The 25824-nt window shown below is 35.2% G+C and overlaps 1 protein-coding gene across 1 annotated transcript; it reads right to left on the bottom strand.

Moving 5' to 3' along the window:
- On the bottom strand, positions 1-24284 carry Crisp1 (cysteine rich secretory protein 1). The gene is made up of 8 exons (XM_076860103.1): positions 24207-24284; positions 21401-21403; positions 19099-19227; positions 15420-15510; positions 13888-14036; positions 8666-8763; positions 6491-6579; positions 1-128 (listed from the first exon to the last, which is right to left on the bottom strand). The coding sequence occupies exons 1-8, from the start codon at positions 24270-24272 to the stop codon at positions 1-3; spliced, it is 753 nt and encodes a 250-aa protein (XP_076716218.1). The 5' UTR covers positions 24273-24284.
- Positions 24285-25824: the final 1540 nt, after the last annotated feature.

Below are 25824 nucleotides of genomic sequence, written 5' to 3'. Positions count from 1 at the left end.
TTATTTTATCTCAGTCTTGCACAGACAGGTAGCTTTGCAGAATAATTTAACAGTTGGGTGTTTACATCCAAGGATTTTTACTTTTGTCTCGCAGTCATTGTATTCATCATAGTAGAGGCAGGGATTAGCTGAAAGAAAATAGTATTGTCTTTAAAAAATCACAGTCACTGAAGAAAGAGATCATTCTTTTAGAGACATAGATAAATTTTATTAATAGTAACTAATTAAATTTGATAAGCAAGAATAATTAATTCTGAATAGAAAATAAGCGATGACTTAAATGAGATCTCCATGAAGGAAAATATAAAATTCTTGTCTTAATCTAAAATGAGTTTTTTCCATGACAGACTTTTTGATACATTTACCTTCAAAGACATCAGAGATGAATAATTTTCCAGTTACCCTGTCATTTTGAAAGTACCAATAGTATTAACAATATAAAATAAATGATAAAAGTTTAATTCATTCTTATTAATTTACACTATATTTCTTAATGATTATGGATTTGCTTTGTATTATTAAAGATAACATACAATGTATCTAAAAACTGAATAAAGAGCAATAAAGGAAGATGGCAACTTAGATAAGTCCACAGTGCTGGAGCAGCTCGGTAAGTATGAATTTAATCAACAGTTCTGCAGTGGCAAACTTACAAGCATTGGAAGTTAAAAATTAATACTTGTACTATACTGAACCTATGCATTGAAACTAAGATATACTGAAAGAGGAAGAGGACTCTATCTAAACAGATATGCAAATCCCAAACCTCTGAAAACATGAGCAATCAGGCAAACAAGTCTTCCCAAATGTTTAAGTCCTCAAAGGACCCCACAGATGTGGAACTAGATGAAATTTCAGAGAAAGACTATAGAATATTAAAATGATTAATAAATTTAAAGAATATCTCAGAAATGAATTGAAGCAAACACAGAAGATGAAAGATGATTCCAATAAAGAGATAGGGATTCAGAAAACAAACCAATCTGAACTCCTGGAAAGAAGTGAGATACAATAATTAAACTGAAAATTCACTTGGAAGTATCACTAACTGTTTAGTTAGATAAAAAACAGAACTCCAGTCTCTGAAGACAGGGTACAAGAATTTGAACACTCAGTGAAGAGTCAAGAGAAATAAAATACAATAAAAGACCATGATCAGAATATACAAGAATTCAGGAACAACAGTAATGGGTCAAACTTAAAAGTTTATTGGAATTGAAGAGAGCATGGAGATATAGGATAGCGGTGTTTAGAAACTTTTCAATAAAGTAATAGCAGAAAAGTTTCCAAGGTTTAAGAGTTAGATGGGAATCCACATATAGAAAACATATAAAACCTCAAGTGAATCAAAAAAGAACTTATCCAAGACACATTATAATCAAAATATCTAATATAGATATGCTGTCTATATAGATATAATTATATAGTATATAATATTTTTATGCTATGCATAAAAAAATGACAGAGAACATTTAAAGGTAAATATTTGAAGGCTCATTTCTGAATTCTCAACTCAGACTTTAAAATCCAGGAAGACCTACAAAAAGAACTAAAGCTCTGAAAGAAAACAATTGCTAAAAAAAATTTTTATATCCAGAAGAGCAGTCATTAAAAATTAAAGGACAAATAAAGATTTTCCAAGATAACTAATAGAAGGCATGACCACTATAGAAAATAACTGAAAGTATTTCTATCCATAGAAGAACTTAAAAACGAACCTAAGTGCTCTCAAATGAATGAAACCACTAGAAGAGGTGTCAAGCAAATAAAAATTAGGACTTAATTAAAATACAAAACAAATTAAAATGGCAGAAAATATTAGACCTCTATCCATAGAAACACTAAATATAAATGGTTTCAATATTGCAGTTAAAAGACATAGACTGTCAGAGTGAATTAAAATTAAGCTCTGAAAATATGCTGTTTGCAAGAGACTCATCTTCTAGACAAAGACATTCATACACTGAAAGTAAAAGGAAAGAAAACTGATATTTCTTGAAAAATAGAGTTTAAAAACAGGAAGGAGTAACTAAACAGATATCCAAAAAAATAGATTTTGAGCAATAATTACTCAGATGAGACAACAAAGATCACTATACACTGGTAAAAGTAACAATTCAACAAAAAGTATAATGGTAAATATTTATGCCCAAATTTGGTACACACAATCAAGAAAACAAGCACTCTTCAACATTAACTTTCAGATAGTCAACAATACCATAACACTGGGTGATTTCAACACTCCTGTCATCAATATGTCATCTAGATGTATAATCAATAATGATACTTCTCACCTAAATATTACAAACCAAATGAACCTACGACATCTATAGAATATTTCATTTAACAAAATTTGAATTCACTTTTCTTCAGTAGCACATGGAACCTTCTCCAAAATAGACAATATCTGAGCTTACAGTGTAAATCTTAGAAAATTTAAAAAAATAGAATCACTCTTTGTATCTTACCAGAACATAATAAAATGAAATTAGCAATCAACAGCAAGAAATTATAGAAGCCTCATAAACATATGAAAACTGAATAATAATCCTTTGAATGAGGAATTGATAATAGAAGAAATGAGAGGAGAAATTTTTTAAAAAAATACTAGAATTAAGTGACAATAGTGATACAACACACCAAAATTTCTGAGACACTATGAAGGCAGATTTTAGGAGGAATGTTTATTGCATTAAGTGCCCACACTTAAAAAAAATAAAAAGCCACCAAAAAACCAATGTAATGATATATCCCAAATACCTAGAAAAGTAGAAACAAACTAATATCAAAACAAGTAGAAGATAGGAAATCATTAAAATCAGAGCCAAAATTAAAGAAATAGAAAATTTTAAAAATTACAAAAGAAAAATCATTGCAATAACCACTTGGTTCTTTTCAAAGATATACAGGATTTAAAAACCCATAGCCAAACTAACCAAAATTAAAAAAAAAATAGATGAGTAAAATCAGCAAAATTAGAGATGAAAAGAAGGTACCACCACAGATATTTCTGAAATCCAGTGGATTATTAGGGAATATTTTGAAAAGTTATATTCTAATGAATTTGAAAATCTAGATGATATTGATAAATTTTTAGACACATATGACCTACTCATTTGACTTAATAGGATATAGAAAAGCTAAATATATCAATATTGAAGCATTAAAAAAGTCTACCAACCAATAAAAGCCCAGGATGAGATAAATATTCAGCTGAGTTCTACCGGACCTTTACAGAACAAATGCCAGTCCTCTCCAAATTACTCAATGAAGTAGAAAGGGAGGAGACACTGCTAAATTCATTCTATTAAGCCCATATCACCCTGCTACCAAAACCAAATAAAGACACATTAAGGAAAGAAAATCTCAGACCAATATCCCTATTGAACAGAGATGCAAAAATCCCTCCATAAAATACTAGTGATCTGCGTTCAAAAATATATTAAGAAGATTGTACAACATGATCAAATTGGTTTCATCCCAGGGTTACAACATTAGGTCAACATACACAAATCAGTAAAGGTAATTCATTGCGTAAATAGAACTAAGGGAAAAAAATCACTTGATCATCTAAATAGATGCAGAAAATGCCTTCATCAAAATCCATCACTCATTCTTGTTAAAAATACTGATTTTGCATCTCTTTAAAAGATGAGATTGTTGCATTAAGATTATAAGAATGTGTAAAATGTTTTGCTTACTTTTATGTGTCATATGCTTTCTCTTTCTTAAGTCACATAATTGATTCATCTTTCAGTGTCTTGGAGAAGGACTATAGTAGACTTATGGAAGTGCCACAGGGAGATGTAGATGTCATTTTATAGCCCAACCATTGTGTATTTGGCAGTGTATTTCTGCTTCTTTTTCTTATGACCAATAATTTGCCAAGATTATTACTAATTACCCTTTAAATTAGCTGCCTTTCATTATTCTATTATGTTCTAAATGTAATACACTTTGGGAAATATAGTATCAGAGATTTTTAAAAAATTTATAAGTAACATGTTTCTTGCTTAGTTAAGTTTTAATGCATATTTTTCTTTAATTTTTAATTTATATAATCCTCCCAATTTAATAAATAGAAATTGATATTTTCATAAATTTTATTGGTAAAAATTAAACAATATGTCTGCATATCCAGGTCTTAAATTCTTAGCATTGTTTTTGACAAATAATGCCTATACGTATATGCATATATTTCTTTAATTTTATGCTTACTTTTATGTGTCATGGTTTTTCTTTTCTAAGTCACCGTGGGAGACCAACCTTGCACTATGACTGAGTTAACTCCCCTGCTGGGCGATGTGGCATCAGGCACCCATGCTGCTAGACTTCCCTGCTCTTCTAGGGTTGGAGTGACTGTGTCTTTGTGCCTGGCCGTGTCTTCCTACAGCTCCATGGGGAGAGCTATGCTCACCTGTTCCTTTGTAAGATTACCCCTTGCCCTATTTAGGATGGAATGTTCCATGGAAATACCTTGTGTGTGTCCCCTTCTCTTACTGTTCCCTTGGGTGTGGCTACCTAGATGTCAGTTAACCTGCTAACAGTGGACATCATGAAGATAGACTCAGCCCCCTGAAACCTGACCCCTTGCCTCATTTGAATAGCTTCTCCTCAATAAAAGGGATCAGCATGTGCTCACTCTCTCTCTTTCTGCAGACCCTTAAGGTCACAGGAGCCATCACAGTGACCCCAAAGAAAAAGGTACTTGTGTCTCTTGCGTGGTTATTTCATGCAGCCCAGTTAGCCCAGTTCAACCAGAGTAACCCCTGAGCCTTTTAGTCGTGAGAACAGAAACCCAGCAAGTCACATACTTGATTCATCTTTCAGTGACTTGGAGAAGGACTATACTAGACTTTTGTTTGAGAAAAGACAGGAAATATAGCACCAAGTCATGACTCAGGACCCTGTGGCCAGTGCCTCCATGATATGGTCAAGTGACAAGCAGCCTCCCATGACACTTGAGGGCCAGTAACTGTGGAGTAGGCATCTGAGCTACCTTAGACAGGGAGATGCCTGTGGGGACTGACTGCTTTTGTAGGTACTCCCCAGACTGGTTCAGAACAACACATGGATTTGGGACAAACCCTCTAGCACTGAAACAGTGATCATGTAGCAGTAGCAGAATCTTGGCAATCTGAATCTGTGTACTACTCAGTGCTGATGTAACAGAAACTATAGTAAAAATTAGCAGTATGCTTAGACTTTCTGGAAGGAGAGGCATAAAGTCAGATTAGGAAGATGGATAAAAATCCACTCCTTCAATGTCAAGAAAATGTCATATGCCAGTAAGCATGAAGGACTTTTATGAAACCAATCTTACCTAACAGTCAAAAATAAGGTACCAGAAACTGAACAGGCAGTAATTAGTATGGAAAACTTTTGGATAAAGAAGTTAAAACAGTTATTTTAAAGAAACTGAATGAATGTGAAGAAAATGAAGAAAAATTATTTGATGCTCCAACAACAAAATGAGTGCTGATAAGGATGTGGAGAAAGGGGAAACTTTATGCACTGAAAAGAATGTAAATTAAGGTAACCATTAATCAAAAGAGTATGGAGATTCCTCATTTCTTTTTATTTTTTTTAAAGTACTTTATAATGCAGCAATTCCACTATTGGGTACATATCCAATAGAAATGAAATGAGTGTGTTGAAGAGACACCTGGACTTCCATGTTCATTGCAGTATTATTCACAATAGCCAAGGAAGGGAAACAATCTATGTGTCAATCAACTAATCAGTGAATAAAGGAAATATGGTACATTTATACAAGAGAATACTACTTAACCACAAAAGAGAGTGAAATCCTGTTCTTTGCAACATGATGTGGATGGAATTGAGTTCTCTATGCTAAGTGAAACATGCCAGGAACAGAAAGGCAAATCCTGTATGATCTTCCTCATATATAGAATAAAAAGCTTGTTCTTAAAGTAATTGAAAATAGAGTGGTTTTACCAGAGACTACGGAAAGCAAGAGGAGAGATAAGTGGGAAAAGTTCATCACTGCGTACAAAACAGATACTCTTAGATGTTTCAGAGCAGGTGCAGAACAAGAATTACTCAGTAAAACTCTGCATGCCATAATAAGCAGTCAAGAAAATAGAAAAGTCAGAAAGCGAGTACCTTTTCTAGAATTTTAGTAAACTAAAAGCAATATGATAATTTATGGGCTGCAGGAAGGGAGCTCAGGAGCTTTTTAGAGAACTGGGAACATTCTATACTAATGTTAATATTTTATGCACATTGGTTCTACTTGGGAATTTTAAGCTTTTAATGAGGACTCAAATTCTCATACTCAGACATTCTAATTTTCATAGGAATATATTAAATCAATGGTCTTTGGTCACTCTGAGAATGATGGAAGGGTAAGGAGAAATAATGCTGATGTATCCTGTCATTAGGTTGAATCCAAAGTTGTACAAAAGTGGAACACATGGTTCCTGAACCCATGGGTCAACTTTAAGCAATCAGCATTTGCAAAACTTACTGCAAAGTCTGTCTTCACAGTTATTTGGACAATCTTCACATGGGCTGCCCTTCTTATAAGGTACATTAATTGTGTTAGGATCGTTTCCCCTGAAAGAAGAGAAAGTAAATATTGTTTAGTAAAATGCATCATTGTACAATGTACATAAAATTTTACTAAGTGAATACAACCAATTTTAGAAACAAATTTTGTAAACATTCTTTTAAGCAATGAGCAATAATTTTTAAGGTGGGTATGAGATTTCTAGACTTACAGATAGGAGTATGTTTTTAGCATATACCACTTAGCAATTCTGAGGATCACAAGAATATTTTTCAGGCAATGTGCATCTCTCTTTTGATATTCTAGTCCTAACAGTACTTGGGACTGGTGAATGGTTAAATCCTAACAAACAGTATGACTTTGGAGTTAATTACAATAAAATACTATTTTTTATTAATAACCATGAGAAAGTAGGAACTCATCATGGAAAAGGGCATGGTCCTTAACACTATTAAGAAAAAAAAAAAGCTTACTTAATTTGAATGAGAGGTGTTTGAATTTTAGCTTGCACTATATTATTATAATTATGAAACATGTTAGTGACTTTGGTAGAAATGCCTGGGATATTAAAGGAGGAATGTACACTAGCACATATCATATTGTTATATTCTGTGTATGTATGAATATGTAACAACAAACCCCATCATTATGTACAATTATACTTATACAATAAAAATGTGTGTGGGTGTTAATAAAGTGTTTAGGTAAGGAAAGAAAAAGGAGACAAAAACCCTCCAGTTCTGAGATATTTTAAATTTCAAAAAAATGCAACTCTTACCTGTAGATGTCTAAAAACTTAAAATGTAGATAATGTCTGGTTCTTAATTAATACAACTTTTAAAAAAAGTTGTGTGCTCTGGTTTAAAAACCTTATTGAATTTATAATTATTTCTTTAATATATTAACTATTAAACTTCTACTTTATTAAAGAAAGTTATTACTAAATTTAATAAAGGATTTAGTCAGCAATATGGACTAATGTTTTATAGAGAAAATTTCCCATTATAGCTATTCACATATTATACTTTTTTTTTACATTGTTGGAAATTCATCATAGACCACTAACTCCTGCAAAGAAGTAGTGCAAATGATATGTTGTAGGTATAAATAGATCTTATGGTCTTCAGATCAAATTATTAGAAAAAAATCCCAATAAATTTTAACTAATGAAATCAAGACATGGAAGACATAGTAATTCATATAGGCCTATTATATGAATATATTTTATCTTATTATATATTATATTCTGGTGAATATACAATGATATTATAGGTCCCATTTGAATTTAAGTATGGAACATGTTATCAACCAACTCACATTCATTGATTCACATCAAACAATCCTTTGTTGTGGTCCACATGTGGGAGACAGTGATTAAAGGCTATGTTTGAGCTCACAGTATCAAGTGTGTTGACCCAGATAATGCAAGTGGCTGAAGGAATCTTGCAGATTTGTTTTCAACTCCATCAACAGAAGTGATACAAGGTGATATTTATGGTCAAGTATCAGAGGGCTATATGCTTCTGTGAGTAACGTCCCCTATTCTGATAGCTATCCCTGGAGTCACTCAGGTGAGTTCCTACAGTCATTCTTTTCTTATCAGATTGAACTCCACAACCAAAGTTGATAAGGCAAAGAAGTACACCTGCCTCTCGCTGAAGCAATTAGATTAACTTTTCTAGGAATTGTGTTTAGTACCTGTGATTCTATGATATACAAACTTAATTTCTGAAGAGAAAACATACAATATTATTCAATTAAGAACGCAGAATAACACTCGGCTTTTTTCTTTGTTACTTTATTGAGATTCCACTGCCATTTCTGCCCTTGAATTCTAAAACTACCTGAGCTACTTCAAATCTGTTTCCCTAACATAATACTTACCCTAGGTGTCACTGACACATAGGGAGACTACTGCTCAATTGTTTTTAATTTTTCTATTCTCTTAATGAAATATAAACTTATTTAGTAAAATATGATGTAAAATATAGATGTGTTTGTGAGTTTTTTGGCTGTGTTTGTGAAGGTCTAACTGGAAAAAAATAGGTTTTCTTTCATAATGTTTGAAAAACTCAGTTATATTTTGTAAAGAAAGATACATTTTTAAAAGTGGTGGGAAGCAGTGATACATACTCATGGCAATAATGACAAGTGTAGAGATACTGAGGTACACCTTGTTTGCGGCATAATGAGACAGCACAACCAATGACATAAGAAGAGGCCCAAATTACCTGCAAAAATAGAGTATTTTATTACAAATTTGACATTCAGCTAAATGACTACAATAGCAGCGCTATTATCCATGGTTAAAAGTGAACAACTGCTGGATGCCACAGCCCATGCCTATAATACCAGCAGTTGGGGAGGCTGAGGCAGGAGGATTACCATTTTGAGACCAGCCTCAGCATTTTAGCAAAGCCCTAAATAACTTACTAAGATCCTGTCTCAAAATAAAATAAATAAATAAATAAAAAGGGCTGGGGATGTGGCTCAGTAGTAGATTGCTCTTGGGTTTAATCTTCAATATCATAAAACAAAAACAAATACAACAACAAACAAACAAACAAAAATCAACATGTTTGCCTTAGGTTTGCTCTGAGCATGGCTTATTCAGAAGCCATAGAAACATGGTCCCTTGTTTCTATTAACACATACATAGGCACACGCATGGTTATAGACAATGGAAGCCAGGCAGAGGAAATCACATCTGATAGGCAAGCAAGGGTAACTTGATTGTTTGTGTTTTCTCTCTTTTTCGGCAGTTTTCTTCAGAAGTATTCTGCATTTCTGAATGTTCTTTCTAATTAAAAAAAAAGCCCTTGATATTCATTTTCTCTGAGAAATGAAATGGGTAGAGCAGGAGTATAGGTAAAAGGAGAAGGGATGTTACTCATTTTGCAGTGGATAGGTTGTTCTTCAAAAGGGACATAGATGTCATTGTGTACATGGACTGTATATGGCTGAGCATGACACTCATCATATTATCCAGTATATTCCAGTGCATGACTCTAGGTCAGCCCTCCCTCATTTATTTTTGTTGGAACTAATATGTCCATGACTGGACTATCATCAACATGAGTGGCTACCATCAACTATGGTTAATTCTTCTTGGTGGTTATATAAATAATCATCAAGGGAAGGACATTTTCTTATTGGTCAGAGAGCAGGAATAGTGTAGAATACTGACTTAGCATTCTAAGGCAAAGTGACTAGGTTTAAATTCCATCCCTATCACTTCTTGGCTGGGTGATATTTGGCAGTTTGCTTTGTCTCAAAGTGTCTTTTCATAATTTTTAAAAAAGTGTATATTAATGCTATCCTTGGGCTGGGAAGGCATCTCAGTGGTACAGAACTTCCTCTGCATGTGCAAGACCCTGCATTCAGTGCTCAGCACCGCAAAAAAGAAACAAGACAAAACCAGAAACAAAGGTTTAGGTTGTTGGAAGAGATGTTTTTAAAAATATGATTGCTTCCACTCCCTGTTGACTGTGTCTATGTGAGCCTGATAGGATTTCACTCAGCAAGTCCTGAACAATTTGCTCATGTTTCCTTTTTCCTGTTCTGGGTCAGAATGACTTTCTATGACATATTTTGATAAAGAATTATTTTTTCTTCCCCTAAGAAAAAGCTTTTATGGTTGTCCATCTCTCTCCACCATATTGCTTTGAATTATCTACTGCTAGTGAGGACATGCCTTTACCCAAACTTTTGCTCTACCTTAGATACAAAACTTTCATGATGCAGATTCAATGTGTGCAGTTTTCTCCTCTCATTCTAACACGTGTCTTTGTTTCTTAAGAAATTCTGAACTATGAATCTAATGGATTAATTAGAGAAGTAATTTGATAATGAAAATAGAGTAGAATGTCTATTTTTCTCATGTTCTCATTACACATTAATTATCGGTAAGATGACTGAATTTAACTTATTCATTCCTTCCACCCATAGCTAAGAAAAAAGTGAAGATGTAACTTTTTTCATTAAGTTTTCATGTTCTATGATTACATTAATACATTCTACAGGGCCGCATACAATTGAAAAATGTTATTGTTTTCTATTGTTTAAAATTTTAAGCAAATGAAGGCAAATTTCTTTGATTTGTTCTCTTAATTTCTTCAAAAAAAAGCAATGAGAGAAATAATTTCAATAAAAATATTTTTAAAGGGCGTTGAATGAGTTTGACAAAAGTAAAGCAAGATTATTTGGAGTTGATGAATTTAAGTTGCTCTATCAGAGCGGCAGGGATTACGTTTTCCTTACAGAATTAGTGGGTCAAGTTGACTGTCATAGGAAAGAATTGAAAGGTAAAAACTGATGTTTCAAATTTGTCAATTTTTAGCAATCCATTCTATTGGCATCTGCTAATCCTTCAATGACAAAAATTATATGACTAAATAGCCATATGTTAGGATACTCTTGGATTATTGAGATATATATTTTATGTCCAGGCTATCAATTTCAAAGAGCAATGCTATTAGCTAATGTTTTCTTTAGTATTGTAGATATTGATAGGAATGTAGATGTTGTAGGAATTTAGACATTGATATTCGTATGTGATTAAGTCTATTATTTTTAAATGTTTTAACTTTGTCAGTGTTCAACATTAATTTTAATTTGGGCTTATTTTAAACAGATTTTACTTCAGATTTTATGAAACTTAGCAATGGATACATCTAAAGTTCCTTGCTTTTAGAATAATAATGCTTTTAGAATTTTATTTTTTCATTTTAATGTTTAAATCATCTCTTTTGGGATTATTTTGTTGATTTATATGTTATTGGAAAATTCCGATATTTAAAATTATTTCTAGACATGAACTTGTTTTCTACATGGCAGCCAAATGATCTTTTAAAAACATGAATCAGATTAATCCTCCCCCTCCATTGACCATCTAATTATTTGTCACTTCATTTAAAGTAAAATGTAAACTGCAGTAGATAACTAACAGCCTCAGTTGTTATAGCCCCCCTTCCTTCATGTTCTGAACTCCTTCTACTCTCCTGTTAATACTGTCCTAGCCTTCCATAACACTAAGGATAAGTTTTATGAACAGGAAACTAAGAAAGTGATTTTGATTTTAAAAACATCAAAAGTCAGAAACACTTAGAAACCTTTAACCAAGGACATGAGGTGTGTGTACACTGAGAACTAGAATCCTTGACTGAACCTGAGGTGTTTGTGCACTGAGAACTAGAATCCTTGACTGAAAGGAATAAAATAACTGTCATTTGAAAAAGAATAGCTTTTTCCAATAGGCCCTGTGTTGAAGGCTTGGTGCCCTGGGTGGAGGTTGGGAGGTGCTGTGGAACTTTAAGTGCTGGGGCATACGACATGCCCCCGAGGAGATGTTGAGATCCCTGTCCCTCTCCCTCTCTCTCAGCTTCCTGGATTTCGTTGTGAGTACTTGTTCTGATATGAGCTCCCACCATGGGATGGTATAGTCATGGACATGCTTTATCTTTCAAGGGAGAGGAAGAATGATCCCCCAAAATGATTCCAAGATCACCAGGGCTGCCATCCCCACTACAGGTCAGGGAGACAAGGATGCTTCCTGCTTGGTTTTAAAGGATGGGTCTCCTCAAGTGACTTCTGACAACAGCCACTTCAGCAGGACCTTTTACTGAGACCCATGCAATGAGGCTGCCCTACTAGAATGAAAGGTCCCAAGAGGAGGTGCTGCCACCCAAGTGGGTCTGGAAGGCAGCTTGATCTGGAATCCTTGCATGTGCTTGGGATCCATCATCCATTCCTCTTTCTCCATTTCTCCCTTTTAAAATAGAAGTATCTCTTTCTTTCTCCTGTTCTTTTATTATATATTTTGGTAGTAGATAATCTTATTTCATAGATTCATTGTTGGAGAGAAATTTTGCCTCAGGATGAATCTTGCCTTACTCTTATGAATATCTGATTTAGATAAGATTCAAATGAGACTCAATTTTAAACTTTCATATTGATTCTAGATGGGTTAGCACTTTGGGGGCGGTTAGGATGGAACTTCACATTTGAGGAAGACATGAATTATGAGAAGGGAAGTGATGCAATGTGATGAACTGAATGTTTGTGTCCCCTGGTCCCCAAATTCACATTATGAAGTCCTAATATCCAGCGTGATAGCTGTATTTGGGGATGTGATTGCTAAGGAAGAACTTAAATGAAATCACAAGAGTTGGACCCTCTTGCAAAGACACTAGATCCATCTCTCTCTCTTTTCCCCTTGATCCTTCTCCCCTACCTTTTTGTTTCTCTCTCTTCATCACTGGGGAAAGACCATTTCAGGGTATAGTGATTGTTTATAATCCAGAAAGAGAGATTCCACCAGAAACTCTGCTTTTTAAGATCTCAGTCTTTAAGTGTCCACAATGTGGGAAAATTAATTGCTATTTTTCAATCCATAATCCTGTGGTATTTTATTATGGCATTCCAAATAGGCTATTACAATAGTTATGTAAAATGGTACAACTGCTATAGAAAATAGTATGCTCATTTCTCAAATAAGTGAACATACAGTTAGCATATAAACTACTAGTTCCTCTTATAAGCCCAAAAGAATTGACCCCAGGGAGTTGAACAGACATTTGTATACTAATGTTAGTAACAGCATTGTTCACAATACCCCAAAGTTGTAAATAAACCAAATAAACGAATGGGCAAACCAAATGTGATATATACATCATGAAAAAAAATCTGACACATGCTACAGCATAGATGAACATGGATTTAAGATATTATATTGAGTAATAGCCACAGAAGGACAAATATTGAATCATTCCAATACATGAACAATTTTGAGGAGTCAAATCCAGACAAATAGGAAGGAGAATGGTGGTTGCCAGATGTTTGTGGGAGAGAGAAGAGGAGAGTTAATGAGTACAGAGTTCCAGTATGGAAGATGGAATGTTCCAGTGATGGAAGCCCAGAAATTTGAATGTACTCCATGTTACTGGGCATTAATGCTGCAGAGCATGAAAATGGTTAAAGTGGTGATATTTTAGTTATAAATATTTCACCACAAAGCTTAACGTTGGAAATAAGGGGATTCTTTTATTACAAGGTGCTATTATTTACACCTTTTAAATTACAAATAATTTATAAAGGAGATTCATATTTTAGGATGTTGCAACTTCCTGAAAAATCAAATGAATGAAGACGGAAACCAAGAGGGTAAGCAACTTCTCTAAACCAGGTATGGAGCACATTGCACTTCCTTCTGTTCTCAATTATAAAAGGAACTCAGGAGATTGAGTTAATAGTCTAGCAATCAGGTATGATGATTTTCATTTGTTTCCTACCTGACTTTTATTCATAGTGTTTAAAGGCATTTAAACACTGTGTGTATCTTCCAGAACACAGATTACCTGAGTGTAATGATCAGTTCTTGATTCCTCATCTATTGGTGTCCATTCTCCATATACAAAATTTTTAGACTCATTGTACCAGATTTTAATTATGTGAGACCAGGAGATAGGATGAGATTCCCAATGTGTATTTTCTCCACAAAAGGTATCTGAAAAGAGGAAACAGGGCTGAGTTACACTCTTAAATTTTGAGAACGTCATATAAGGAGATTTTCCTCATTTTTATTTGGTAATTGGTTCACTGATGATCTAGGCAGCATCTTATAAGAGAAGGTAAAGGCAATTGTATCCTTTCTGTCAGTCTTCCTTCTCATAGATCGCTGGGCATGTGGTGTCGGGTTTGGTGAGAAGTTGAGAATACGAGATAATGAGCTCTGAAATCAAATCCATCAACACTGCAGTCTCTGCTACTTCTGAGGGAAAAGGGTGAAACCAAAGAAAAGCCTGTGAGTTATAAAAGGGCCTTGGCTCCAAAGCAGCCACATACAGGATCTAGGCTGCATAGGATCTTGACATGAATATTTGTTTATTTAGCCACCTACTTAAGGCATATCCATTGACCAGACATACTACTGAAGGATAATCTGTTTCTTTCAGGGAAAGAAAGACCCATGTTGCTATTTCACTGCTCAATAGAATTTGGACTACAAATCCTAATAATCTGTAGATGTAAAGTTGCACTCATATTTTTTTACTATTTAGTATTTAAAAGATTCTCATGAATGTTTAGTTATGTAGGAAGTACTAATAACTGTGTAGGAATCATCTAATTGATATGCCTAAACAGGCTCCTTGTTGATCACCTAAGGGTGTTCTGTAGCGCAACAGAGTTCACAGAACTCATTTCTCAGCTATGTTAGGGTTCCACTGCTAAGGAAATTCCCAGGGTGATATTTGGGTAGCTGGGGTAACTCTTAAGGTACAAACCTTCTGGGTACCTAGCTGCACTTAGTCTTCTATAATAACGAGGGCTTTGGTTCTTTTCTACTTATGGATAGAACTCAATATTTGGAAATCAGAATATGCACATTTTTAAAAAATTAATAAAAATAAAACTTTACACTAGGTCAGAGTTTACTTCCATGTATGGGCAAGTACAGATACAGAGTAGATGATGTAACTTATTCTTTGTTTGTTTGTTTATTTGCTGGGCTGGGGGGTGTTGGGTGGGCACCAGGGATTGAACTCAAGTAAGGCTTAAGGCAGGAGCTCTCAGTAGGTGTGATGCTATGACAACTGACGTCCCTAACACATTCTTACTGATATACATCCACCACTGAGCCACATCTCCAGCCCTATTTTTTATTTTACTTAGAGACAGGGTCTCACTGAGTTGCTTAATGCCTGACTTTTGCTGAGGCTGGCTTTAAACACACAATCTTCCTGCCTCAGCTTCCTGAGCTGTTGAAATGACAGGCGTGCGCCACCGAGCCTGGATGATGTAAGTTATTCTTCTCAGGTGACAGAAGAATCCACGTGCTTGGTGAGATTACTTTCCGGTTTTTATAAGATGCTGGGTCATATATACGTACTTTTAATTCGCCTCTCAAGGGGGTTGCTGTCTGTCTTATCACAATACTTGGAAAAAATTCTAGCATTTCCTGCAGCTTCTTCACTCCATTTCTAAAGTGGCAAGAAAAAAAAAAAAAAGCACACAATGTCATTCACATTTCCATCATAAGATGCTTATTTATTGTTTCTAAGAATTTAAGACTTGTAATATCTTTGTGTAAATTAAAACTTAAATAATTACATTACTCTTAAATATTCTAATAGGGAAAAGGGAAAAAATTACAATTCAATATATTGGCCCTTGAATTCAAAAGTTTAAAATTAAGAATAACACTCAGCAGTAGCTTCTATCTCAGAAGCAATAAAAAAAATTAAGTGAATACTTTCAGGAAAACAAACAAGAATTAAAAATCTAGCCCAATAATTTATTGATAGTTTCACCTCAACATGTTATTTTACCTCTTTGCATCTCAGTTTCTGTATTTGTAAATGTGACCCATCATTCATGTCCTAAGACATGTTTTAAAAGTTTAGTGTGATAATCTGTGCGATACAATTGTAATATTATAAATTTTATGCTGTGTGTTCCATAAACAAATTATAGATATGATTAGAAACATATACAGTCATACATCTCTACCTGAAATTATAAGTAATCTCAGAACAATAGATAACATCATATGCTAGAATCTCTTACCAATTCTGCATGTGTTTTCTCTCACTTTATCTTGATGCAACTTTACAAATGAGGTACTATTATTTTCCCTGTAAGTAAAAAGTAATTGAGGCACAGAAATTTTGAATAACTCTTAAGGATCACACTACCAGCAAGTGACAAGGAATTTGTATCAACTAGTCTGGTTCCAGTGTGCACTCTGAGATATCAATGTAGGTCAGGTGTGTAGAATCAAGACATTTTGTTGGCTGAAGCTCAGGAACAGCTATTCTCCAAGTAAGGCTTAAGGCAGGAGCTGTCAGTAGGTGTGACACTATAACAACTGAGATCCTTAACACATCCTTACTGATATACATCCATTTAAGATTGTCCTTATATCACATATAATACATTACCAACAAAAGATGTAAGGTTCTCCCCACCCCCACTCCCTAATGAACTTCTTTGTAATCATTCAATTATTCTTGAGATGAAACTCTCATTTGCAACACTGTCCTGGGCATGGGAAGAAGTTTATTATTATATGAGTATATGCTGCCACCTCGTGGTACTTTTCTAGAATTAATCTTCAGGTTGAATTTACTACTTCACGGAGTAACTTCAGACTGGCACTGTGGGAAAACATGGTTTTGTTGGGTTTAATTATTTCATGCAAAGAGGGAGGGAGAGAGGGAAGAAGTGAGGGAGGGAGGGAGGGGGAGAGAGAGAGAGAGAAGGAGGAGGAGGAGGAGGAGGAGGAGAGGAGGAGGAGGAGGAGGAGGAGGAGGAGACATTGTCTCATTGAAGGAACAGAGGTGACCACAGATATGATCAGTGCATAGCATAGTAGCTTTAGGCACTGGGAATGCCATTTTACCGACTAGAAAAGAAAAAAAAAACTTGTCTATTGGGATCATTTTGATAAATGCCTAGAAATGGACCTCATTTGACTAAGATCGTACGTAACACTTTGTAGTGAATGCTGTGATGCTCTACAGAGGTTCCTTTCCAATCTTAAGGAATCAAACGCTCAGCAGGTAGGAATCTTTCTGATAGGAGCTCTATTTTCTGATTCTGAAAATTGTCCTTATCTGTGAACATATTCCCATTCTGGGGCAGCACACTTCCAAAAGCTGGTAGATGCCAATACCAGGCCACCTTTCTCCAACTTGGGACAACTCAATGAAACCTCCTAGTGTTTCAGCTTCCCATGAAATAAGCTGAGGCTTATTGGTAATGATATCATCAACAAAATCCTCCCTATACAGAATCTCTCCCTACTGCCACAGGCAGGTGTAAATCTGGATATCGTTTCCATGAGCATCCTACATGATAGTACCCATCTCATAATCTCTTTATCTTATCTGGGAAAACTACCTCCAAAACTCATTGCCCATTCTTCAGTTCAGATCACTTTGAAGCTGTCTGGGACATTACTCTGATTAATGATGGTGTCACAAATAAGTTCCCATGGTTGTTGTCCAAAGCTATGAATGCTAAAATCTTATGTTTAAACATAAAATTAAATTGAATGACTTTTATTTTCTTTTTGGAAAATGTCTTCCTGGCATTTATTTGACTCTTTCTATTTCTTTCATTCCTTAATTTTGCTGCTGCTAATTCTATTAATTTTCTCCTATGTATGTCCTATTTATGGTTTCAGGCACATCTCAACCCCCATATTTCCTTTAAAACATGAATCAGTTTTACTAATACATTTAATTTACTACTTTTTGAATAACTGAACCTTAATACTTAAATATGTGTGTTCTTACTTACTTTTCTAAAGTTTCTTTTGTATTCACCTTTCATTTTCAGTAGTAAGGTCTCTGTAAGATGAGATTATAACTTCCATTCATTCCTTAATGTGTTTTGGATCTCTTAGTTATTTGCTCATCTGACTGCTAAGGAGTTTGAATCCTGTTTCTCTTAAGACAGGGAAGTGATAAAGAGCAGAGTCCCTGGAGCTAGCCCCATGGCAACAAAATCTGAGCTCCAGCACTTGGAATTTTAGATAAGCTACTTAATTTTCCTGGGGCTCTGTATTATAATTTTTTAAATGGAGATGATTTTATTGTGAGAATTAAATAAGTTAATGTAATAAAGTACTAAAAAATGCTTATTAACAACATCATACTCCTGGTAGCCGCAATACGAGTCAAGTATACCTATAAAAGCTAAGGATTTGTTTTCTTCAAATGACATTTTCAATATTACGATGTCCAAGAAATAAATTGCAAAATCCTTTCAGTATTCTTCTGCTTCTTCCTCTTCCTCATTTTCAAGAGAAAGTTGTCTGTTAGAATCACCCTCCACAATCTGCACTGCAAGGGAGCAGGCTGAGGTTTCCACAAACCTGAGGATACTTCTGGGTAGTAAAGTTGAGAATACTCACTTTATATACCCAAGACTTCCCTAAGTTTGTCTTGTTGCAGAAGACACCAGGTTTATAGTGGAAGCACAATTCCTCTAACCCTTTATGGAATACAATAAAACTGAAAATAGATTTGCCAGTACTTCACTGGCAGCATCAACTGGCACTGAATCTGGACATCTTAATCCTCAAATAAGTGTCCAATAGCCTCTGGGCATCTTCCAGATGAAGAAAGCTATGCAATGCCTGAATAATTATTTAATCCAAGTTATTATGTACTATCAGCATCAGTTCAGCTGAGGGCTTGAAATAGTTCCATGTCAGACATCCTGAATCAGAACATCAGATAGGTAGGACCCTGTGTGTTACCAAGTTCTTCAGGTGACACTTTACTGAGTTCTTTTGGTGATTCTCAAACGCACTAATATTTGAGGAACACTGTCCAAAGGTACATAGGAATTGAAGCTCAACTGTCTGAGTCAAAATTGCTGCTCTATCATTTCTGACTATACAATCTGTTATAAGGTTACTTACCTCCTTCTTTTGCTAAGTGCTAGGTTTGTTGTGACAAATGTATATTTAGTATATTGAAAGTTCAAGAACCCAACAAGATCCTGGTCAATACCATGAGTATTAATCCCTCACTTGGGACATTACTGCTGGATCTTACCATCTTCAGCATGTTCCTCGCTGGTGGAACCACTCTTCTCCTGATGGCATTATGTATATTGACGATTTCTTCTTGGACAGCTGTTAATTCTGTGTTGAGTTTAGTGTAGAGGTTTTTGGATACTTTTGTCTGTTATCAGAAAATAATTTATTAATGTTACTTCTTTCAACTGGAACTTATTGCACATGGCACATTATTTGCACAGCTGTGCACAAAGTAAATTTAGAATTTATATTGAATAAACAGTGATCCAGGGCATTTTGGAATCTATAGTGCCTTAGTATGTTAGTTCATGTTATGTGTAGTTAGTATATTCTATTTCTCCAGTGTGAGTTTTAAGGAATTCTAAATGTCAGGCTGAGGTTTCAGTAATCTTCAGAATAGTGCATGATTGTTCTGTGATTTAAAATTTTTCTACTATGTGACTTATATATTGGTACATGTTGAAGTACATTTTTTATTAGGCAACAGGGAACATAATGGAACTCATCTTGAAATTATCCCATTTACAACTTATTTCCCTTCCTAGGCTCACTCTCTATGCATCTAGTCCACCACCCTTCACCCCACTATTTTATTTGCTTTCCAAATAAACAACTTGCACTTAAATTATCTAATGGTACATTTCTGGGAGAACTCAAAAGTATACATTCGTTATTGAGTGTGAAGCCTTAAGTGCTATCCTTTCACATTCTGTATTTTTTCTCTTTTATGTGAGAAAATAACAATGTCTGTCTGCACACATGTAAGAAAGTATAAAATAGAATTCAAAGCGTCACATGACTGTTCTTTGAGTTTGCTTACCTTTTATTCTGCGACTCACTAAGAAAAAAAAAAAACGTGGCCAAAATATTCTAGGTTAGTATTAATTGTTATAAAGAGTATTTGGGGGGCATATATCAGTCTATACTTCATAACCTTAAAAAATGAGGGAGATGGTCATTATTTTATATTACCAGGTTTGTGGAAGGGAAGAGGGCGTAAATATGGAAGCCAGAATACCCCTCTAGAGACTGTCCTGTAGACACCGTTTTCATTGAAAGTAGACTCATATGGTGCCATTTTCTTCTCTTATAACATGAAGCTCTGGTCTAAACTAGGGGAGACTTTGGGGAGTCACAAGAATCCACATACTATGTTAAGGTTAGAAGTCACCTTGCTCTTCTGGAAACCCTAGTTCTACTAAAATACATGACACTTTTGCTACCAAGTATCCTTGAATATTTGTAATTTCCTATTGTGGTTTTTCTGCTGTTTCCTCTCATTCGCAGAGATTGTGCCTCCTAAAACAAATTCATCCTGTTACCCAGATTTCTGAGTTACCTGAATGAACTCTAACATCCACATGTAATTCTCCAAATCTCTGCGGTCTTAGGCACTTGAACTCTTCTGCTGTTAAACCTCTCCTTCAATCCTTTTCATCTCCCCACTTTGATTGTCATAGAACATATTTCATATTGTCCTCAAATACCAAACCTTTCAATTGACTTGATCAAGTGTATTTCCCTGCCTGGTCAGGATTTCTAGTTCCAAGTTGTTATGGTTGACCACTCTTTCTTCAATGTCATCTAGCCTTTTTATCATACATATGTCTCTGCTAGTCGACTTTTGTCTTTTCCTCTTTTTCTATCCATATTCTTTCATTTCAATAACTGACTTTCTAGAATATGAAATCCTTCATCTATCACCCACACTTACAAATATCCCACCTTGGAACACCACAGATTTGGATAAGAGTAACAATTCCTCTGCTGGCACTGTCAGTTGAGTATTGACAGAAAAAAAAATTCTATTAAATAACAAATAATGGTGTCCCTTCAAATCAATATGAATGATTTCAAATTATCCCTTATTTGTTCTCATTGATTCTACTTAATTACCTGGTTAACTCACTTGGTCTCTCTCTACAACATTATTGAAGAACTTTTGCATTTTCTTCTATTCACACCAACCTTTTCTCAATGGATTGTGAAATATTGTACTTCCCCAGTAAAGAGACGCGATGAGAGAGCTGCTTCCACTTCTCTTGCCTAGTCTACCAACCCACCCTCTGTATCTGTACCACACTTTCCTTTTTGGTGACATGTCTCTTGTGGATAGAGGCCAGGGATGCTGCTACTAAACTTACCACAAGGCCCATGATAGCCCTCCACAACTAGTATTATTATTCCATAATAATATGTCAATACTGCTGAAGCTGAGAAACCCTACATAGAATCAATTCCTGTTAAGGTTCCATAGAAGTTCAACTTGTGTAGCCAATATTGTTTAAGAGCTTAATCTTACTTAGTCTATTGCCCACTGGCTCCTTTGATTATGCTTTCAGTGTGGGAATACTCTTTCTTTTGGTATAAGACACATCCAGCACCTTTTGTTCTTCTACCACCTCTCAGGTTTCTCTTCTTCCTTCTGGACCGACTGTTACTATAGGTTGGCCTTCTCTTGGCCCCCCAGAGCCCCCCCCACCCCGCAGTACTGTATGGTTTTATTTTCTTTCTCCACTCCCCTTGCTATTCTTTTACCTACCCAAATAAAAAGCACAGGCACCATGGAGACACTTTCCTGTTGTACTCACGAACAGTTTACAATTCTCAGAAAGATGAAATCTTTAACAAGGTATTGCTTATTTCTTGGCTTCCATTTATGTTATGCACCCTGACTTTTCTCTAGCTCAGTCACAGTGATGTCCCTTTAGTGATACTAACTGTGCCTTTTCCCATCCTGCCTTAGAATATGGGTCTGTGCCTGTTCGTTTGATAGCTTGCAAGACCAACTTCACCTTCAGATCTCAGGTCTACCAGGTTCTCAGAGAAGATGCCGAATTCCTCAGACAATATTGAATTTTCCTAATAACTGACCACAACTCCCTATACTTTTCCTTCAAAGGTCTTTTTATGTGTTGTCTTCCAGATTCTCTTGGAAAACTGTTTATCTCCATAGTCAAGCAATTGCTGTCCTATTAGATGACTAATACCCCAGGAAACTGATACTAGGATAATTTAAAAATAAAATTCAGGCCTGATATTTAGTCTATTGCCTTTCTACTTAAAATCTAAAAAAAGAAAGCATAAGATGCTTTGTTTACAAGTTGGCACATCTTATAATTTATTTTAACTGAGATTCATGTTTAAAGCTTATATAGTACATTTATGTTTGTGTTTAATTTGTCTAATCTTCCTGTTTCAATTTAAAATTCTGAAGTCTTAATTTTATGAGCAAACTGTCTATAAAATTATATGCAAGTGTTCCAATGAGACTCTGCCTATGGAATGTATACATTTCATTTTATCATTGCCTTCTGCTCTTATCATTGTCTTTGTGGATTCTTGATCAGTAAGTAGATCAGGTTCTGGTTACCTTGAATGGAAGGATATATTCCTATCTACATTTTGCTCTAGGCTTGTAAATAGTGGCACTGATTCCTTCTCTCCTATGGCAACCTGGGCCAGCCCATCTCCTGGGGTTTGGGTTAAGTGGCTTGAACAACCTAATTTTAGGTCTTCAAGGGAGATTTCTGACTCGCTGCCATTCATCTTTTTCTTTGGTGTTGTGCCTCAGCTTCAAGTTAGCTTTTCCTCATTGCAAAGTGTGAAGTATGCCCTTCCCCTTTGGGGAACTAAAAAGGGTTAAGAATCAAAGGAAGATTGGGTATTGTGGCACATGCCTGTAATCCCAGTGGCTCAGGAGGCTGAGACAAGAGGATGGTGAGTTCAAAGCCAGCTTCAGAAAAAGCAAGGCACTAAGCAACTCAGTGAGATCCTATCTCAAAATAAAATACAACAGAGGACTGGGGATGTGGCTCAGTGGTTAAGTGCCCCTGAGTTCAATCCCTGGTATCAAAAGAAAGAAAGAAAAAGAGAGAGAGAGAGAGAGAGAGAGAGAGAGAGAGAGAGAGAGAGAGAAAGAAGAGAAGAGAAGAGAAGAGAAGAGAAGAGAAGAGAAGAGAGAAAGAAAGAAAGAGTGAATCAAAGGAAGAAGAAAACATCTTCAACACTCTACTTCCAGCCTATTACTAGAGGACTGTTGGGTAGTAGACACTTGGTCTGCCTTTGTAGACCAGGGTGAGTGATAGGATCCCAGCTCCAAACTATACCCAACAGCCTAAAGCATACAGATTTTCTTTAATCAAATACCTTCTACTTGTGACTTCTCTTACCTGGCCTGTGGAAACATACACACACACACACACACACACACACACACACACACACAAACATTGTCTTTGACAAAGCTATTTATTTTGAAAGGATTTTGATAAATTAAAATATTTTTATAGCATTGGAGTTTTTTAAAGATGAATATTATTGACAGATCATAAATTATTTGGGACATGTTCTTTACCATATCACTGAGTGTTCTGCTTCTTTTTTGTGATTGTTGAAGTTCTTTTCTAAAATTTATGTATTTATATAGTAATTAATTTATTTATTTGTGTAGGAATGACATCAAACTCAGGGCCTCCCACATGCTAGGCAAGTGTTCCACTGAGTTATATCCCTAGTCCAAAGTTCTTATTTTTAACATGTAAAGAGCTAGTCCTTTGATATTGATAACATGGTTAGCAGTCCCTCATACCTGTCTTTGTCCTTGGTACTTTCCAGTTTCATATTTGATTTAATGGCTTAACTTTTTACTATAATAATAAATCATATAGCTCAATTGGTATATTGATGTAATAACTTGTCTGGGAATATAAACAAAAACAGTGTTGTCTGTTTTTGTTTTTCATTTAGTCATGGAAAATGGATATATTTTAAAGAAATAGTTCCTTTTGCATATTCTCAATTGTTTTTGTTTGTTTTGTATCACTGCAAAAAAAAAAAAATGAAATAGGCTTGGGCTCACAGAGCTAAATAGAACAAGGTTAATTTTAGTGCCACCCCCTTCTTAGCCATGAAACTTTACCATGTACTTAATCTCATTGTTCTTTGAATCTCTAATCAGTAATAGGGTATGAAAAACTGTACTTGTCTAATAGAATTACTGTGAGAAGTAAGTGGGTAATTGTTGACATCTCCTCATAACAGAGACTGAAACACTGTTATATTAAAGGGTTAGTGCTTATCCTCATCTGAAAAGTAACTTTGTAACTCACCATCCTCACATACTCTTACCTCCAAAACAGGCAGGAAGCCAGCAGCAACTGCCAAAATTAAGAAGTATTTGGTTGCCATTCCTGAAAAGAAAAGATTATTCTCAACTCATACAACCATGTTTTTAACAAGCATTTCTGAACCACTTTTACATGTGTCTGCAATTTCCGCAGAACAAAGTATGTGTTTGTTACCAGGACCCCAGAAAGAAATAGAGAATTGTGGTTGAAAAGATAATGAAATTCCCAAAATTGTAAATGTCTCAATCTCCTGAACCTTTGAATATGCTCTATTGGGTGGCAAAAGCGAATTAAGGTAGCAGATGGAATTCAAATTGCTGACCCACAGACTGACTAAGAGTGGGGAGACGGTGCTGTTTTACCCAGGTGGGTCCAAGGTGATGGCAATGTTACTTACATGTGGGAGGGGAAACCAGGAGAGTCTTTGTTCATGACAAAGTGTATGAGAGACTCAACCAGTCATTGCTGGCTTTGAAAGTGAAGGGGAGATGGCAATCAAGGAATTCATCTTGCCTAGAAGCAGGGAAAGTCCAGGGAACACCTGTCCCCTATGGTTTTCTTACTGAAACCTTGATTTTAGTCCAGTGAGACCCATTTGGACTTCTGACTTCCAAAATGATAAGATAATAATTTTGTGTTAAATTTTTGAAACCCTAAGTCTCTGATAATTAGTCACAGTGGTAAGGGGAAACTAATACCAGAAAGCAGCAAGATTAGATTTGAATTCAGCACTGTTTACAGAGAAGAGATGTGATCTTTCTTTCTTTTTTTTTTTTATTAAAGAGAGAGAGAGAGAGAGAGAGAGAGAGAGAGAGAGAGAGAATTTTTTAATATTTATTTTTAGTTTTTTCGGTGGACACAACATCTTGATTTTATTTTTATGTGGTGCTGAGGATCGAACTCAGCGCCCCGCGCATGCCAGGTGAGTGTGCTACCACTTGAGCCACATCCCCAGCCCAAGAGATGTGATCTTGATGCTAGCAATTTGGGTATGTGATTTAGAGATGTTTCATATATCTGACACTCTCCTAAGAATGGTTGGTTGTCTTTGTGAGTCAGAAAAATCAGTACACTGTCCTTTATTTTTACACGATATAGTTAGCAAACTCTAGTAGTATAGGCACTTTCTTTTTAAAATACATCAAATTTATTTCTGAATCCATCCATCCTGCTGAATGTGAAGCAGAAAAGCCTAGCACTTTGGTTCTCATTTTATGGGGTACACATTTTTAATGAGCAAGTTCAATAATTTATGTAGAATAAAATAGTGAAGAGAACTCATGTTTGTTCCTCTAATGATGTGGTTGGCCACATTTTTCAAACTTCCCCTGCCCACTGAAGAGCACATTTAATAAGAGGGATACTCTTTAAATCGGTTCTTTCAGGGAACACACAGATACAAACAATCTCATCTTTGTCTCTCACTTTCATCTACTTTTCCCCCTTCTTTTCTTTCTCCAAAATTTCACTACCCTCACACTATGAGATTTACAATCATGTAAAAATTCATAAATTAGTTGAATTTACATATGAAAATATAATCAATATGAATTTTTTACCTTACTTTCCTAGAATTTCTATTGATATTACATTTTCATTATGAGCGTTATTTT

This window comes from Callospermophilus lateralis, chromosome 6 (genome assembly GCF_048772815.1).
Source record: "Callospermophilus lateralis isolate mCalLat2 chromosome 6, mCalLat2.hap1, whole genome shotgun sequence".
NCBI classification, from domain to species: Eukaryota; Metazoa; Chordata; class Mammalia; order Rodentia; family Sciuridae; genus Callospermophilus; species Callospermophilus lateralis.
This window is presented reverse-complemented; position numbering and strand designations above follow the sequence as displayed.